This window comes from Pygoscelis adeliae, unplaced genomic scaffold (genome assembly GCF_000699105.1).
Source record: "Pygoscelis adeliae isolate BGI_AS28 unplaced genomic scaffold, ASM69910v1 Scaffold38, whole genome shotgun sequence".
NCBI lineage: Eukaryota > Metazoa > Chordata > Aves > Sphenisciformes > Spheniscidae > Pygoscelis > Pygoscelis adeliae.
Genome location: NW_008825614.1, coordinates 17,644,235 through 17,662,620, shown reverse-complemented (window position 1 = coordinate 17,662,620; position 18,386 = coordinate 17,644,235). Strand labels below are relative to the sequence as shown.

General features: G+C 43.2%; 1 protein-coding gene across 1 annotated transcript in view; it reads left to right on the top strand.

Moving 5' to 3' along the window:
• The window catches only part of NUAK1 (NUAK family, SNF1-like kinase, 1), a 25,311-nt gene extending 7,607 nt beyond the window's left edge, over positions 1–17,704 (top strand). The window contains exons 2-6 of the mRNA XM_009332963.1: positions 3,431–3,582; positions 4,880–4,945; positions 11,983–12,102; positions 12,405–12,537; positions 13,662–17,704. Of these exons, the coding sequence (XP_009331238.1) occupies positions 3,431–3,582; positions 4,880–4,945; positions 11,983–12,102; positions 12,405–12,537; positions 13,662–14,815 (1,625 nt within the window). The 3' untranslated portion in view covers positions 14,816–17,704. The remainder of the gene's footprint in view (positions 1–3,430; positions 3,583–4,879; positions 4,946–11,982; positions 12,103–12,404; positions 12,538–13,661) is intronic.
• Positions 17,705–18,386: the final 682 nt, after the last annotated feature.

Genomic DNA, 18,386 nt, shown 5'->3' with positions numbered 1-18,386 from the left:
CGAAGCTGTGCTTCTCCATCGGCAGTAGCTGCAGCCAGGGTTCAGGCACACTTCTAGGCGGGGGTGAGTTTCGGAATGAATATGCAGTAGGATGGCAGATAATAAATAATCAGCAACAAAAACAAAGAGTGAACCAAGCAGTCCCAGAAGCTATATGGAGGCAATCCGTCCGTCATCAGCCTGCAGGTTACGGCCCAGGTGTTAACAGGGCAGTATATTTATTACCTCATTATTATTTGCAGTAAGTCAATCCAGCCTTTAATTAATGCCCTCTCTCTTCCCCCAGCCATTGGCCACAATGCTTTCTTGGAGCATATGTTTATAAAACTACATACTGTGCTCAGAAGGGAAGTTCAGAAGTGTCTGTATGAAGCCTGCCTGGCATCCTAACTGCTGCTGTGAAAATTTGTGGTGTACATGGCTGATTGTCTGAGACTTGCCAGAATACCACCTTGTCACGTGCCTGATTGTTTTGACTACTAAATTCCTCTTTAAGATTGTGTGTGTGCGTATAGACATAAATCCTACTGCCTTTCCACTCCCTACTCCTTCAGTGGCAGCTCCCATTGAAGATGTTTTTGTCTGCTGTTCAGTTCCCTCTCTGCAGGAAAGTAGCTGCATGCCCTCTCATGAGGTTCGGCTGATACGGTGGAGGTGCTCTAAACTGAAATGATGCAGTTGTAAAAAAATACCTCCCACCTCCCTGGAAAAAAAAAGATTCTCCACTCACCTCTGCTCCTTGGTGAAGAGTTAAATTGCTGTTCAATTCTGTAATCGTTCAGCTATGATGATGCTGAGGAGGCCTCTGTAATGTCATCTAAGTCCAAGGGTAGTGTCCTCATAATGCTCCCTCGTGAAGAAAAAGATGTGCCAATTTGACCTGAGTGTGCTGGTAAACTGAAACCCGAATACAAGTTACTGGGGTGCTTCTGTTCTCATTGATTCTAGTGCCGTTTTGTGACAAAAATTCAAAATTTGGAACAGTGATTTATGCTTTCCTAAATTCAATTTTAAGGTATTGTCTCAGTTTCCTAGAGGGCATAAGAGAAAATTTGAAATGGAAAGTACCTTTAAATGCACGTTCCTCCAAACCAAGTGCTTTCCAGACGGATCAGGACTTGTATTAATATGGAAAATTTTAGTCCGGAAAAATTAGATTTTGGAATTTAAAACTTCAGAACATCAAGGATGATTTGAGAAAGCTCTCATAACCGAGTGATGAAGGCAAAACTTTAATAAAAACACCGTCTGGAAGAGTGCTCCATTGTAGCAGGGCTGTTATTGCTGTTATTGTCATCATCAGCACTGAGCACCTGGTAGGGCATCAGCGGTTGGGGGAGTGTGGTGGGAAGAGCCGAGGGCCCCTTCACCCCCCTCTGTGCCCCTCTGGTGAGGCAAACATCCCCCTGAGCTCAGGGTGGTCCTCGGCTGGTACTGCTTGGAGTGTGCACTCCCGTGAGAGTCCACTGAGATCAGTGGTGCCATGGGGCGACTTCACTGATATGTGCATGATGTAATAACCCCTAACTCGTTGAATCAGCTGGGTTTTTTCTAGGGGGAGGGATTGGGGTTTTTTGTTGTTTTTTGTTGATTTTTTAAATAGAATCTCTTAAATAAGAGCATTTTTAGTGATTTGTCTCAGCTTACTCAAACTATTTCTTTTTGCCTTCCTAAACAACCCTGTACCTAACAACCCTTTCCAAGCTTAGAGAAACGCATGTGTACATTACTGCTTTATTGGTAACACATCACAGCACTTCCCTGTATGACACAGGGCATGTTCAGTTTTTCCCAGACAATATCAGTCTGTCATTCTTGGAGAGGATACTGTAAGTATAATCCATCCAGAGACGGCTCTTCCAGTTTCCGAAGTTTATTGCTAATGAGGATGCACATAGGATGTAATCACTGGCAGGAGCCTCTGCTTCGGGGTACAGTGAGGCCAGCAGACAAGGAAGCGGCCAATTTTATCTGGCTGTTCGCTCTCCCTTTTATCAGGGCTGTTTGGCTGGAGTTCAGGGGTGTTAGAGGGAACTGCAGAGGCTTGTAGAGTTGAGTGACAAGGTGTGAGAGGACATGAGACAAAGCCTAAGAGCAGCAAATGTTGAAAGAGGCAGCTTCGCATTTCACTGAAGCTTTTTTTTTTTTTAAAAAAAACCCACTAAGGACTAGTGGCTGAGCTTTGCTAAAGAGATATAGGAAGGCATCATTCCAGTAGGGCTGGTCAAAACTAGCATCCGTTTGTAATAACCCCTATAACCTCATTAATTTGCAAATGCTTTGCTGCCAGCGTGACCTGGCCTCAGCAGGCTGCTGCCACAGATAAAAAGAGAAGGAAAATCACCATGTTTTAATATGAGCAGTGGTTATTTATGGCAGGTGCAGTCAGTTTCCAGTGGGTTGCAGTGGATTTTCAGTGTCAGAAGGGAAAAACTATTTAGCAGCCAGGGCATTATGGCAATTCGAGGCTACTCACAGCCTGCTTTACTAGATTAAGTGTTTAGTTATCTGCAACTGGCAGTGAAGTCCTTGACAGCATGTGGCACAGAGTACCCTCAGCCCCAAAGAACAGTAAAGTTGTGACGTGTATTAGATGAATGTTCCTTGCACTGCTTATGCGGGAGCTGCGCATTGCTGCTGGCTCTGCGCAAGTGGCAAAGGACGTATCTACAGCATGGAATGGGACGTGCGGTGGAGGCAGGAGATAAGTAAGCTCGAGGATGGATTGGGTGCATGAGGCGGGGTGCAGAGCCATACTGACGAGAGCTGTACAGCTCCGGAGACATTGCAGGCACTGCTAGCTCAGCTGTCTGTGCCCACCATGCTGTTGCATAGTTGGGCTGGAAGAGGACGCATGCATCAATTGACTTGTTGGATTTTGATGGTAGGTGAAAGCCAACCAACAGTCAATTATAAGCCAAATGGCAATTCTATATCAGCCAGTCATTGAAGACAGGGTTTATTATGCCTTCTGTTAACCCTTTCCAAATGATGTGATAGCTCCTGTTTCTTTCTGTCCTCTGGCCTCAAGAGGACACTCCTACTGGTAAGAGGCAGTCCCTGTTGGAGCTAGGGTTAGTATTCGGGTGTCGCTAGCACAAATGTCCATCTCATCTCACCTCATTAAGATCAAGTTGACTGCCACCCTGTGACCCCATATTATAGAGACAAAGACCTTCTTTCATGTAGCCATATGAAAGTGAAGATAGCCTGAACTTCCTTCTATTGGTCTGAAATGTTGTAATCTTCCTCTGAAAAATTTAGCTTTAGAGCTTGCTTTTTGCAGTGGGGTTAGTAGTACATCTCTCCACGCTGCAGTGATGACATAAGGATGTGTTCAGTCACCCTAAGTCTTCTTCACCCTTTAAAGCGTCAATTTTCAAATGTATTGAATCAACTGTGGCTTTTTTTTTTCTTTTGTCCTGTGCAGTGTTTGAAAATAAAGATAAGATTGTGATCATCATGGAGTATGCAAGTAAAGGAGAGTTGTATGATTACATCAGTGAGAGGCGGCGATTGAGCGAAAGAGAGACAAGACACTTCTTTCGACAAATAGTCTCTGCTGTACATTACTGCCACAAGGTGAGCAAAGGATTTGATATTAAAAAATGCTATTTGAAGGCTGAGTAGTGACTTACATATTTCAAAGCATGTCTGAGGCAACAGCATTCATTAGTAAGTATGACAGCATGTGATTATATCAGTACAACAGGAGATCTCCATTAAAAGTGCTGCGGTAGTTCACTGCCTGTTTTTAAAGACTAAGGATGTCTTCCTGTGTTATGGCAGATACCAGCCACTCCCCTACATTAGCCCTACATTGCATTTTTGCCTTGGAAATAATTCTCCTGACATTAAAAAAAAAAAAAATTAACAACATAAACTAGAAAAAGCATCCCATAGAACTTCTACAACATTAATATTAATACATTCAAACATATTACAGTTTGCAATTTGAATATGCAAGTGAACAACTTTAGAATAGGAGATAAAATATATGAAAGAAAAAAGCCAAGAGAAAGCTCACGTATGAGCTTTAGTATGTACTCATTCTGGATAGACAAAAGTAACTTTTCCAGATGTAGCAGGAGCACTAGAAAGATGCCCTTTGCTAATGACTTTATCCATCATGGTACCCACTAGAATGACAATTTAAGCCATTAAACCCACGGTAGATGACTGGCTGTCATCATGGACCTTTTATCCCTGCTTATAAACCAACTGCATAGAGCCAAAACTTGCATGAGGCTAAAGGCAATGAGCAGCTAACACAATTTTTTATTTGAATTCTTAAACGCTTTAATCTCCACTTGAATTCTGATAAACAAGGGCGGTTTTCAAAGTCCTCACTGCGCAGCACTGAAAAGCTGCAGCGCTCTTCCCTGTGCAGTTAAGTTCCCAAATTTCTTTAAAGAAGGCTCTGACCTAAACCCAGCTTGTTCGCTTCCATCCCTAACATTTACAGTCCTTTCGGATTATAACTCCCCCGATCCACGTGGCTGCACATTGGAGGAACGAGGGCTTTTGTAAGGACTAACGTCATTGACAGATATTGTTTTCTGGTGCCTGGGAAGAATATATTGCTTTCACGCAGTGGGGGCAGGATCCGGGCTGGAATTAAGTTCCGAAAAGACACCCCCCAGCCCCCCACTCCCCTGCTGTTTTAGAGGCTTTGTGGGAGGACAGATTCCAGTCATTCTTCCCTTAACCACACACCAAGTGACTAATACATCGCCTGTCACTAGTCACTGGGCCGTGAGTGTTATGACAGTGAAATCAGCCCTGAAATGTAGATGCAAAGACCACCCTGCCAGCTCACCTTTAATTTTCCCAATATTTTCTCATGTTCTCCCCCCTGTTTTTTTCTTCCTTGTTTCAGAACGGTGTTGTCCACAGGGACCTAAAATTGGAAAACATCCTTCTTGATGACAATTTTAATATTAAGGTAGGATTCTTTTTCTCAGCTTCTCAGAATGGATTTGCATGTTTTGCAACATTTTTATCCAAGGTGTTAGAATAGCCAGTGTTATGGCAACAGCTACTAAGCAACAGCATATGGCAAGAGGCTCAGGGGTTTGGAGGTTGGGGACTGGTGAGGAGTCATACATGCTAAATGAAGCTTTGCATAAGTTGGGGGAGAAGGTCCTGTCCTGCCACCCATGGGCCATGATTCCCAAAGCAGCATCTATTTACTGGTAGGAAACAGCAGAGCATTTTGTGCAGTCGGGTTTATTGTACAAATGATATTATTGCTGGCTGCTGCTGAGGCTAGGAAAAAACTTTCCTGGTCTACAGGGTTCAAGTGCCTCCTACAGAACACTCTGAATGTCCTTTTGATCATGGCTGGAAAATAAGCAAATAGAGTTTCAAAATAAACCTAGTAAAGCACATGTGCTTCATTAGGAAATGGCCTTGGAACTCCAGACACAAACGTATACTTTGGATAGTGATGTCAGTGATGTCATTTCCATGTCATTTCTCCCCAGTGAAAGCATGGGAATGACCTTTTTTCCCTTCTTTTTTTTTTCCTAATGGCTGAGCACAAAGATAAATAATGCAGAGATGAGTGTAGTTTCCAGGTGGCTGAACCTGTTTCACTTTCAACTTTGTTCCTCCCTGGGTAGCTGTATGTGAGGGTGGCTGGGTGCGCTCGCCTATGGGCAAACAGAGGGAGGGACGCCGAAGAGTTCCTGCTGGTGCTTGGGCATCCTTGCTTAATTAACAGAGCAATCGACGAGCTCCCTGTGTAGCCAAGTATCTAAATAGCCTTGATCTTCATTTTGTCTCCACTGAAAGCCACGGGGCTGCACACACTGCCTTCGGCGCTTCACGCTGGAGAGATTGTCTTCATTTTAAGCTGATGTGCAATGGAAACGGAAAGTAACATATGGTAGCTGCCATCTGTGTAGCGCTGATGACAGAAGCTAACTTGGATCAACTAGTGGATTAAAGGCACATAAATATGTGGTTTCTAAAAATAGGCTTTTACAGAAGGCCCATCCAATGCAATACTTGGATGTTTTGCTTTTAACGTCCAGTGTTAGAGCGAACCTTCCCACTCCTGTTCCAACAGGGGCACCGGCTGCAGCAGCCCGAGCTGTTCTCAGCAGCGCTGAAAACAAAAAGTAGCCTTTCTAGGACATTGTATACGAAACAGGCTTCCGCAGGCAGGATGACCTTTCTTTCCGCATTACACGCCAAACTATCTTCCCAGCTAATCAGAGAATTCTTGAGAGAAAAGAGGAATTTGGGGAATTTGCTAGCTGCGGTGGCCTGGATCTCCGCACTGTGGTCCTCATATGCAAAACCAATCACCTCCCCAAGCCTCCGGGGAGCTGTGCTTTGTCAGAAGGCTCCGCTCCCTCCCCTCTCTTCTTTATGGGAGTCTAATCGTCCTGTGGGGAGAGCGGGAGGATGGGGCAGGGACGGGCAGTGTCGTGTTTGCCTCCAGACCGCGGAGGTGACCCAGGGGCTTCAGAACCACAGACGCATTTCAGCTGCCATAGCGAGTGGCGCTGCTGTGGAAGAAATTTGGGTAGCTGCAACTCCCCACATCCCTTCCAATCATTTTGACGTCTTTTTCTTGAAGGCTTTCCTTTCCTGAACTGAGCTGTGTTTAAGCTGCCGTGTAGGTATTTTGCATATTTCCAGCCTTTCCTCAGTTACTTCTCTGCAAACCGTAAGGCACGCCTCTGAGCGGGCAAGGCTGCCTCAGTGTGGGTAGGTGGCTGCAAGCTCCCTTCTTGTCCCCTGGTAACTATTTCTGCAAAGGGTGAAAATGCAGCTAAAAAATAGACCGAGCTTGGGAAGCAGTTGGAATTTCATACATCTTAGTATCAATAGCGTTTGAATTCGAGTTACTTCAAGAGGTGACTTTTTGTATTGTTTTCTTTTTTCTCCCCGCTCTCTTTTTTTTATGCCTCGTGACTAAGATCGGCTTTGAGTACTTGATGTTAAGCACACTGCCACTATTTCCCTGATGCCGAAGCTTTGAATATGTTACTGTGGTTTCTATGTTACTTGCGCAGAATTTTACTTCCCACTTTTTCTTTGTTTCACTAAACAGTAACCGTTGGCAAGGAAACACATATGGAGCTGTAAATTATTTATTAGGAGTAAATTTATCAGGTCCTCATTCTGAGAGTATTTATATATGGTTTATTCAGGCGGAAAAAGAGAAATATGCAGTTTGGGGTTTGGTATTGACTGATGGCTTCAAATACTCAGTGGAAGGCTTTTTCTAGAAATGGAGTGACAGTCTTATCTGTACTTTCGTCGTATTTATATTTCATTCAGTGGATTACAGAGCACTTACAAAATTGGCAGTTTGATTTTTAAGAATGAGAAAATGAAAGGAATCCCTTTGTTCTTGGGTGCAATGTGCAATTAAATACATGTTTCTGAAGAAGCCAGTGATCTATGCATTGTGATATACACAAACATGTCATAGTAATGTGAAGGAAAAATAAGATACTGTAAAAATAGATCCATGTATCTGTGAAGTTGCTTAAGCAACTTAAGCAATATTTTAGAACAGGAAATAAAGAGGACAAGTATTCCATTAGAAATTATTATCCAACCTAAAAAGGCCCCAAGCCATTCTACATGATACTACACTAACTTGGAAATCATTCTTAAATTTTAGCTAATTAAATGAAGGTCGTGAAGCAGTGTATGGAGACATAATCAGCTTTTTTTTTAAGAGTTACGATAGTAAGTAAAAGTCTCTGGAAACGGAGTCATGTGTTGGAGTACAGCAACTAGGAAACACCAGTGTCTGAAAGCTGACAAAAAATCACAGGTTTTGAAGAGTTCTTCAGATCCACAGCCCAGAGGTGGAGGGTGATGAGGGGAAGAAAGTGATCTGATCTGTGGTATATAATTATGTTTTTCAGGGACTTGGTGTATGCAGAAATATTTCCTGCAAACTATTACTTAAAATCCCTAAATGCAGCAAACACAAGTGAATAAAATGAGTTTTAAACACTTGTGAGACTGAAAATGCATGCAGATCTATTGGGTACAAGGAGTTCATCCAGCCAATTAATCAAACAGTACCTTGCCTTGCTCCCCAGATACGCACCCAACTATCTAGCAGAAACCCCGAGTGTGAATGTTTCTCCTGGGAGCTAGCCTGTCTGCAGAGGTCAACAGTTGGGCACAGTCCTAGAGCTAGAACTCACCAAGGCACTGCAGCCTCCCAGGGTAGAAAAATGTTATTTGCTTTCTTCCCTTGTTCAGGGTGCCATATTCTTTAAAGAAATAATGCAGTGATGAAATCAGGGTTTCTGCAGCAAGTACAAGCCTCTCCTTACTCACATGCATGTGCCAGCTGCTAACAGCACAGTTCACCTTAAAATTTACTCCATTCTCCTTTCAGCTGCCCGCACTTGCTGCCTTCCACCCTCCAGCTCTGGGTAGCTCAGAGCTGGCCCCACTGCTTGCCTCAGGTTCCCAGGAGGTGGGTACAGCTGCTGCCCCCGCCGCGCGGTGGCAGCGAAGCCTCTCACTGGCCTTTTCATCGCAGCCCAGCCTCTCACTGGCATTTTCATCCCATTGAGAGGATACCATTGTTCATAATCCTAATACAGCTGGAGGTGGGCAGGGTCAGACAGGCAGCAGGGCTAAAGCAACCCCAAAGCACTGAAAGAGCTGCCCTGAGTTGGTGAGTTAGAAGGCTCTTTGTGGGAAGACATTCGCGACGGCTTTAGGCATCTGCCTTTGGTGGTCTTCAAAAAAGCCTTCTGGTGATGCCTTCGTCTCTTCATTAGTTTTAAAAGGACTGAGGATGCTAGTTTTTGGTTCATTGTAGGTATGAATTTACTAGAAGAACTAGCAGTGGGGTGAGAGTGTAGCTGCCTCTGTTCTCCCATAGCTCCTGCAGTTTGGCCTGATGAGGACCACATGTCCCCAAGCACTGCAGCTCTCCCCAGTGCCTAAATCCCCAAAACTGCATGCAGGGAGGTGGAGAGGAACTGCTGCCCAGTGTGGCAGCCAGGGAATTAGTGCCTTTTGCTGGTCTATCCAAATACTGTGTCCCTGCGCTGTGCCACAACCTACCCCCAGGGACACCTCTGTCGTGCAGCCTGGCATGATGGAGGGGGCCTCCTTGTTCACAGTAGGGCTGTGGTGGCTCCTGGGCTGGGAATTGCACCTAAAAGAGATGTCTAGCAGAGGTTGACGTAAACTGTATGATCAACCCCAAAGTGATAGAAGGAGAGAAAAATGCAAGTATAATAGTAACATAATCCTACTAACTGCACTTTCTCTTGGGCCAGTAAGGGGACACCAATCAGACTAACCACTAAAAACCCATGAGGGTTTCATATATACAGAGTAAGTGTATGTAATTGGGATTTACCTTGCTGGAAGTCTCACCCGCTGCACATACGTTTCATTTGCTTTAAGAGACCTAATTATTTCTCTGTCTACAGTATAGAGAGATAGATTTTTAAGTGGGATAAAACTGACAATTTCCATGAGTGCGAACTTCATGGAATTTATAGTCCACACTTAAACAATAAATTACATCTGGTTTATCATAGCTAACAGTAAATATGAAACATACACCTCCTGAAGCAAGGGGAATAAAAATCCACTTCCCTGCTCCTCCCAATTTAGGAAGTTTTTTTGACTTGATGCCTTAGTTCCATTTAAGTGCCAAGAACATGAAGTAATGTTGGCTTCTATTAATCTTGTTTTGGGGGGCATGACAGTTTTAATGGGAAAAGCTGATAAACATCAGTCTGTGAGTATGGGAGTGGACTGTAACATAAATACTCTTTTCCTGAATGGTCGAAATGAAAACATGAATGCCCAAGTCTGAGAGTTTTTTAGTGTGAACAATGGTATGTGTATCCCTATATATATATTAATGCACTTCCACATGCATTTTATACATTCCATGGTGTTAAGGGAATGTATTTTCTTAAGGAATCACACTGTGCGGTGTTTGCCCTTGTCTTAGCTGCATCCTGAACTAAAATAAAACTCAATGACCAGCATGAAGTTTTAACACTGAAATGATCCCATTCTTCCCCTGATTGACAGGGTACACTTCATAAGGCTTAAAACCAACTTCCTGCAAGCCAGGCAGGGTGACTTGATAAGAAAGTGGAATTTAGGGCAATTAAGTGCAATCTGAGCCATGAGAATATGTTTGCAGACTGCAATTGTACACCAGCTGTTTTCAATGACATTCCAGCCATACAATGAAGATTTTACAAACCACATTTATTTAAGGACTGAATTTTCTGCTGTGGGTTGATAATACGCTGTTTGGGGGACTGAGTGAATTCAAACTATGAATGGGCATGGTGAGATGAATTAACGTTAATGAACAGGAATCAGCTGCTCTTTGAGCGGGATATTATGAGTCCAAATTGTCGGTGGAACACCTGCGCAAGCAGAACATCAAAATGGGTGAGGGTGAAGTATGAAATCTCATATTTGCTCTGTGACTTTAAAAATTCTATGAAAATGATATTTTTTAAAAAAGTTTATATTCCTAACAAAAAAGTATCTATATCTATATATCGATATCTATATCTGTATCTATTTATAGATAAAGTGTGTATATACATATTTCTGTTTTGGGGTAAAGAAAGAAAATTGGGAACTTCTGTCCATACTTCTCCAACTTTGTTCATTTTGGTCTCAACTGTGACATTTTTAGGTGTAGCTGTAGCAGTTTAGGTAGTGGAGACAAAGACTTTATGTCTCCCAAGAGTTCACTAGACATTGCAATTAAACAGGTGCTAGAGGCACTGATGATACACATATTAGAAAGCCAGGAGTGAATGATGCTGCTGGTAAATCCTTTTCTTTTCTGTTCACTTCGTGTTTTCTTGAATCTTCTCTTGTGAAAATTCCTGGGATTCAATTTCTTTCTGGTAGAAAAGACCCAAATAAGGTGAAGACAACCCAGAGAAAACTCCTGTCTCTTATAGCTAGAATACCTTTTTTATGCCTGTGCTTTATGTCTTTTATGTATGCCTTATGTCGATAGTGGGCAGTAATAAAAGTATCTCTGGGAAACAGAAGCGTTTGGGTTTTAAACAAGATAAAAAATGAGATGTGTTGCCTTGTGCTAGAGAAACAAAGGAAATGCAAAGGTTGTGGGAGTATTTAGTGTTGCTATCCTCAGCCTTTGTTTTGTAAGAACAAGAACAGAGAATTGAAGTAAACAAAATATTTGGACCTGATCCTGTAATTCCTACATGGGCAAAATTCCCAACAGTCTCAAGGGAAGTTTTGTTTGTGTTGGGAAAGCCAGATTTGGGCCCATTGTTTCCAGTTAGGAACCAGACTTGTGTTTATTATCTCATGATAGACATCTCATGTGCTTAGCAGCTCAGATTCCTCAGCCGGAGTCCCTGAATCTGGAAGAGTTAGTGAGTGCCTCACTTTCCCCCTCCTTCAAGCATAGCTAAGTTCCAGATGATTTCAAAAATCACTTTCTTCTCTAATGCTTAGTTTCCTGTGACACTCCTGCCTCACTCCTCCTGTTGGATTTAAAGGTCTTGGCTTTTGGCTTGCATGTGCGCAATAAGAACGGTAGTACTTTCTGCTTCCTTTCCTTTGGTATTAATGATTGTACAAGATGAAGAGCAACCAGTGGACGGCAGGCCCAGTGCCTCCCAGTATGAGATTGTCTTTGCAAGCATATGCAATTCATCCAGGATAAGATTACTGACTGATGGTTGTGCAGTCAGTCAGTGACCTGTCTGAATGCAACCAAAGCATCCTTCTTCCTAATCTGGAGGATTTAACCTGGGATCCTCCTTCTCTGGAGGATCTTCAGAGAGAAAAGTCAAAAAATCATAGAATAATGGGTTGGCCAGGGAACTTGAGAGATTATCCACATCAAGATCCCTGCCCTACAGCAGGGTCAAATATAACTAAGTTTTTCCTGATAAAGGATTTTCTGTTGCATTAAAATATTGTTAATACTACGGATGGCTTGTGCAATTCTATTTGCAGATTGCTGATTTTGGACTCTCCAACCTGTATCACAAAGACAAGTTTTTGCAGACCTTTTGCGGAAGCCCACTGTATGCTTCCCCTGAAATAGTTAATGGACGTCCTTACAGAGGCCCAGAGGTAAGAAGGGTCAGCTTTTCCGTGGTGGTATGGGGATGTCTTTGATGATAATGTTCTTGAGGGTTAGTCTTAATGCTGGTGTTACTGCACACGTGGGTTCGCTTGGGTCTCTCCCGTATTGAAAGTTGTCAAGCTGCTTCATTTGCTTTCGTTTGCTTTGCCTGTGGTTAGTCAGATGTTAGATACTGGTTTGCCCATCAGTAGGCTCAGCTAGACGTGATGCTGCTCTTGTGGTGCTAATGGCAGGGGGAAGGGTGGGGTCATCTTTCCTGGGCTTCACACGCATTGTGTCTGTATTTCAGGTTGACAGCTGGGCCCTTGGTGTATTGCTTTACACTCTGGTTTATGGAACAATGCCCTTTGATGGCTTCGATCACAAAAATCTCATCAGGCAGATCAGCAGTGGAGAGTACCGTGAGCCAACACAGACCTCAGGTATAAAAAAGGAGTGAGGGCAATGTATTGAGCTGACAGGATTTCAGAATGGAGGGTTTGCCCAGCCCCTTCCAACAGGTTTTGGTGTCTTATTAGAATGATGAAAGAAAAAAATCTCTCATTACCTTTCTGACTTCATCTGCTATCATTTCCCATCTGGGTACAGCATTTACCAAAAGCCCTTTTGAAATTAATGTTTTATAGCAGATAGATTTTAGTGCCTTGGGGAAGCTGTAACGGGCTTTTTTTAACTAGATCTATGACAGTGGAAGGTCAGTTAGCTATTGCAAGTGGAATTGTTCAGACAAGCTGTAAACCAATACAACATACTGGTACAGATCAGTCCTCTAACTACACTGTGGTATATCACAAGCAGAGAGAAGATGAATGGTCAGAGCGACGCAGTCGCTTATGCAAGAAGGCAGGCTAAAATCTGAGTTCATGCCACTATGTTCGCATTTACTTCTACTTAGGGGATAACACATTAAGCAGTCACCTGACAGAAAAGCATCAACTAAGTCTGGGTCATTGATTATAATGACCCTTTCCAGACTTAAACATGGTCATTGATTATAATGACTCCTTCCAGCCTTAAACATCTATGTATATATTATATTTAAATGAATATTTATCTTGTATCATTTGTTTGCCATCCCTTTCAATTTTCTGCTTTCTTGCTTTCTTTATGAAAATACACCTTTAAAATATACAGAAGACTACACTGTTTATGGAAAAAGTAAATACAAAAGCAATAATGTGTAGATCATTTAAAATATCCCAATTCCCCTTTGTTTTCCTCTTAAGTTTTGTAATTATTAGAGTTATAGGTTGGTGACTTCCTTCAGTAATATGGAACTATTCACTGACTAATACAGTACAAATATTAATTTCTTTGATAACCCAGTGTACATTTCCCAGGGTGAATCATATTATTCTGATAAGAAGTAGTACTCAAATACATTTTCCAACATTGACTGATGGCCAAAGCCTTGCCCCCTTTCACTTCTCCTGTTGTAAGAAGCATTATTTTTGCTCATTTGATTGGCTTCACACTTCCATTTTAAACTGACAAAACTAAGAGTGCTCAGATTCTAAATATTTTATATTGCATTCTTTGTCCATAGATGCTCGTGGTCTTATCAGATGGATGCTGATGGTGAACCCTGAACGCCGAGCAACCATTGAAGACATTGCCAACCACTGGTGGGTTAACTGGGGCTACAAGAGTAGTGTTTGTGACTGTGATGCCATGAGGGACTCCGAGTCCCCATTGCTGGCAAGGTTCATTGATTGGCATCACCGTTCTACTGGCCTCCAACCAGAGACTGATACCAAAATGAAGTGCCTTTCTAAGCCCAAAGGTCCTGAAGTCACACTAGAGAGACAAAGGTCTCTGAAAAAATCAAAAAAGGAAAATGACATTGCACAGTCCATCCAGGAAGGGGGAGCTGAAAATGCATCCAAACCCACCTCCAAGAGACCCAAAAGCATCCTGAAGAAAAGGAGCAACAGTGAACATCGATCTCACAGTGCAGGTTTCATTGAAGGAGTGGTCAGCCCAGTGTTACCCTCTGCTTTCAAGCTGGAGCAAGAGTTGTGTAGGACTGGTGTAGCCATTAAAAGTGTTGTGGAGGGAGAGGTGGCGGGAAAATATGGCACTAAGCAGTCTTCACTAATGCCAAAAAAAGGAATCTTAAAGAAGACTCAGCAGAGGGAGTCTGGCTATTACTCCTCTCCAGAACGAAGTGAATCTTCTGAACTCTTGGACAATAATGATGAGACAGTAAACAGTGACACTTCTCCGGGGGTCACAGAGCCATCCAGAAATGGGTCTTACAGCCACTCCTGCAGGCGTAAGGGCATCTTGAAACATAACAGCAAGTATTCTACCAGCAGCACTGAATCTGCTTTGATTAGCCCTGACACACCAACGCTGGAGGCCATGGAGGAAGTGGTCCTGCCTGGGGATGCATTACCTCGAAGTTATAGTCGCCCTTCCAGCGTGATTAGTGATGACAGTATTTTGTCCAGTGACTCCTTTGATTTGCTGGATTTGCAAGAGAACAGGCCAAACAGACAGAGGATACGGAGCTGTGTCTCTGCTGAAAATTTCCTCCAGATCCAAGACTTCGAAGGACTTCAGAACCGCCCACGGCCACAGTATCTAAAACGTTATCGCAACCGTCTGGGGGACAGCAGTTTTTCCCTTCTCACAGACATGGATGATGTGACTCAGGTCTACAAGAAAGCCCTAGAGATCTGCAACAAGCTCAACTAGCAGAGGGAAGATGGAAAGGGAGGGAAGGGAGTTTTTCTGTGTACCTTTATGATGGAGTAAGCCGGGTCACTGATTTGCTGACAGTGGTAGGTTTTGCTTCAAAGGACCTGACTGTACCTACCTAGCTGAACTCCTAGTGAAGTAGCCCCAAAGCCATCTCACACTTCTCTAATTTTGTGTCCTCAAAATATTACCTACCTGACCAGAGAAAAAACTTTGGTCTTTGTATACGTGATGAAAGCACATCAGGATCTAGCAGACAAAAGCATCAAGATTTGATGGCTTGAAGTCAAAGCTAGACAGAATTAAAACTGGAAGTGAGGTACACACATTTTGAGAGGTTTGTAATTAATATTAGATTAGCTTTATCTAAGCTGAATTCTTCAAGTCAAATTTGGATGTCTTTTAGAAAGAGAGCCCTTACTTCCCCCTGAAGTTATTCATCTGGATACAGTCATTGCACATTGGAAATCTTTGGCTTGCATTATGCAGAAGCCCAGGCTAGGTAGTCACCATGGTCCCTTCCACCAGGGTGACCTGAGAGGTTCTGAATGCGTTCTGGGACAGATAATTTGAGAGACTCACCCCAGAATAACCTCACGAGGTATATGTGGACAAGCAGTAGAGCAGGCATTCCGATCTGGCCCCTCCCACAGCCATTGCTCTTTAGTGAGCAGGAGGCCCTAAAATTGTTTCCAACTACCACTCCTACCAGCAAAAGCAGTCACAGAAACGATAATGGGAACTGGAAGGAATAGATGTTATCAGCAGCTAAATGACCTTTTAAGGCATTTCAACCCGTGTGTTCAATTTGTGACCCTTTCAAAATGGCCAGCCAGATGAATGCCCAGACAAAGATGGATGTAACAAAGGGTCTCAAGGGTTAACTGGCCCTCCAATCTAGAGTTCAGTCACTGTCAGCAAATGGTGCCACGTTGCTGTTAGCTTGTAGTATTTGAGGGTGACAGGTAGTTTGCGACCAGAATGTTAGGTAAGGAAAAGGTTGTAGCATGTAGGAAATGGATAGAGGTCAGAAAGTTAGTGGGAAGATGCCTTTCTCCAAATGAAAATGTTTCTAGGTAGGTAGAGCAGAAAGAATTGAGCGGTGAAATGATAATGGTAGATTTGATAACAGGGTTAGCGTAAAATTGCAGGCCTCTCTCTATGTAGTGTAGCTGGTACTGCGTGTGCAATGATACCAGTTTGAAAAAAACGAGAAGGATATGTGTTTGTGTTCTCAGACATATCTAAATATCCAGACCGAAGGCTTCAACTCCCATAAAGGTACCACATGGGTCTACCGGATTACCTGAATGTAAGCCTATGTCAGAAAGGCACTGTGTGTTTGACAGGCCTGGGCAAACTGGAATCTTAAGGCCCATTTCAGTCTCATTTCTGTGAGCACATAGCCCCCGGCTTTCTTGAAGGTGCACTGGTGCGAATAAGTGGCAGGTTTCAGCCTATGATGTCAAATGATCCACAGCCGCAGAACTTAGGTCTACACGCATACCCAGAGCAGAGGAGCATGGGGCAAGCTCTGTTCTCCTACCCTGTAACTGGAACTGAAAGCAGAATTTGGCCCACTGTGTCCAAAATCGTAGAGATCGTGCAGAAACAGAATGGAGTTCCTCTGGGGATTCCCTGGGAATCAGGGATAACCCCATAAATCATGGGTGTCTGGGGCAGGGAGCTATTTCACTTGCAGATTCTTTATTCGGTGTATCATGGTACTTAAGTCTGCCAGTTCCTCCTAAAAATCAACTGGGCTGCCTAGCGTAAAGATGAATGAGCTTGAATTTCCTCAGTCAGTTACTCTGCCTCTATGGAGAACCTTTACTTATTGTGAAACACTGGACCAAATTTGGCCCTGGAGTAAACGGCATCAGTACCATGAAATCTATGAGAGACGTGCTCTCAGGTGGTCAAGTGAAATTTGGCTCACTGTCCATTTGCTCAGGAAGGGCAATTGCAGGTCATTTCTCTACAGATGTGTACCTCTTTATGATATTCAGATGTCCCATCTTCTCACAGGCCCTGCATGTGCTCTTTTAGCCCATCCGAAATCAACACCCCATTTTGCAGTGTATTTAGTTAAAAAGTTTGCTGTGGTGCATTTTAAAACAACTCGACATAATCTCCATGGCCTTTCTGAAACAAGGATGTGCTTTGCAACCACAGCTTTTAACTCGTGCCCCGGAGCATAAGAGCCAGATCCTCAGCTGGTGTAAATCAGCGCTGTCCCGTCGACATGACGGAGCATCATGTCAGTGGGGTTACGCTGATTGACAACTTCCCTGCAGATCTGGCGCTAAAACTTGAATGGATTTGTAGAGGTTTCAGGACGAAGGGAAGGGAACTCGGCGGGCTGTGGCAGGGAAGCGAAGAGCACCCTGAAGGCTCCTATCTCCCGAGGCTTTTGCCCAGGCCTGCTTCCGTGTGTGTAAATGTGAATGAGTGAGTGACTGCTTGCTGCCAAACTGGAAATGTTATGTAGGGATTTACTGGCATGTTACTGGCATGTTACATGTTTACTGGCATGTTATCATTCCTAGAAGAGAAGAAAAAAAAACTTGACTGCACATTGTTATTATTAGTGTTGTGATTTTTATTTAATTTTTTTGTAATACAAAGTTGACTTTTTTATTTGAATTTGTCTTTTTTTTTTATTTATTGGTCTGAAAGCCATTTCAAAGGTATAATAATATATTTGGTGTAATTTAATTGGTGCAACATTATTTTACAGCTCCGGCCAAAATTGTTTGGTGTTATTTTTTGGTTTTTTTTGTTTTTTCTCCCAATCCTTGGTTGGTTTGAGCTCTACGAGGCACACAGGGGAAAACGCTGGATAATCACCCAAAGTGTTTGTATTTTTAATCTGATACTGTTTTTTATTAAATAAAATGAAATTAATGTAACTGTGAAGAGTTTTCTTTTCTTTTTCACTGTACATCAGCATGAGCCGAGGCCAAACGGTAATGAACTTGTCATGTAGAAATACAGCAGCATCTCCGCACATTGTACCAAGTTGTTTATGCAAAGCTTCTTGGCTCGTTTGTGCGTTTGAATATAATGTGGGTGGCCACAGAGACTCCCGTGCTACGAAGCATTTGGCACTGCAAAACACCCAGAGCTTTCAGCTATAGAAATGTTTGGGGGAGAAGAATAGCTGACTGGGGTTTCTCTGCTGGAGATGAATGAGATTTGTGGGCCAGGTGTGCTGCAGGTGAGACGGAGCAGGCTGGCTGACCAGACACGGCGCAACTCATTTGCAGCCCAGAGACAGATGGTCACGGCCCTTTCCTCTCTCTGACGGGGAGAAGGACAGTTTATTAACAACTTTAATGTTCCTGTTGGTATAGTTTAGGGGTTGTTTGGGCAAAAAAGACTGGTGGCCATCTGCTGCTGTCAAATGTGGGATGGTTGGAGTCAGATGGCTTTGAGCAGTCAGCGTAATCAGCTGGTGAGAGGGAAAAAGGGAGCCAGTTTTCATTTTTTGGAGTCCCCTTGATAACCAGAAGGCTTTAGATTGTTTTTCTTGGAAAGCAGGTGGGCATGGTAAGGGAAACTGGAT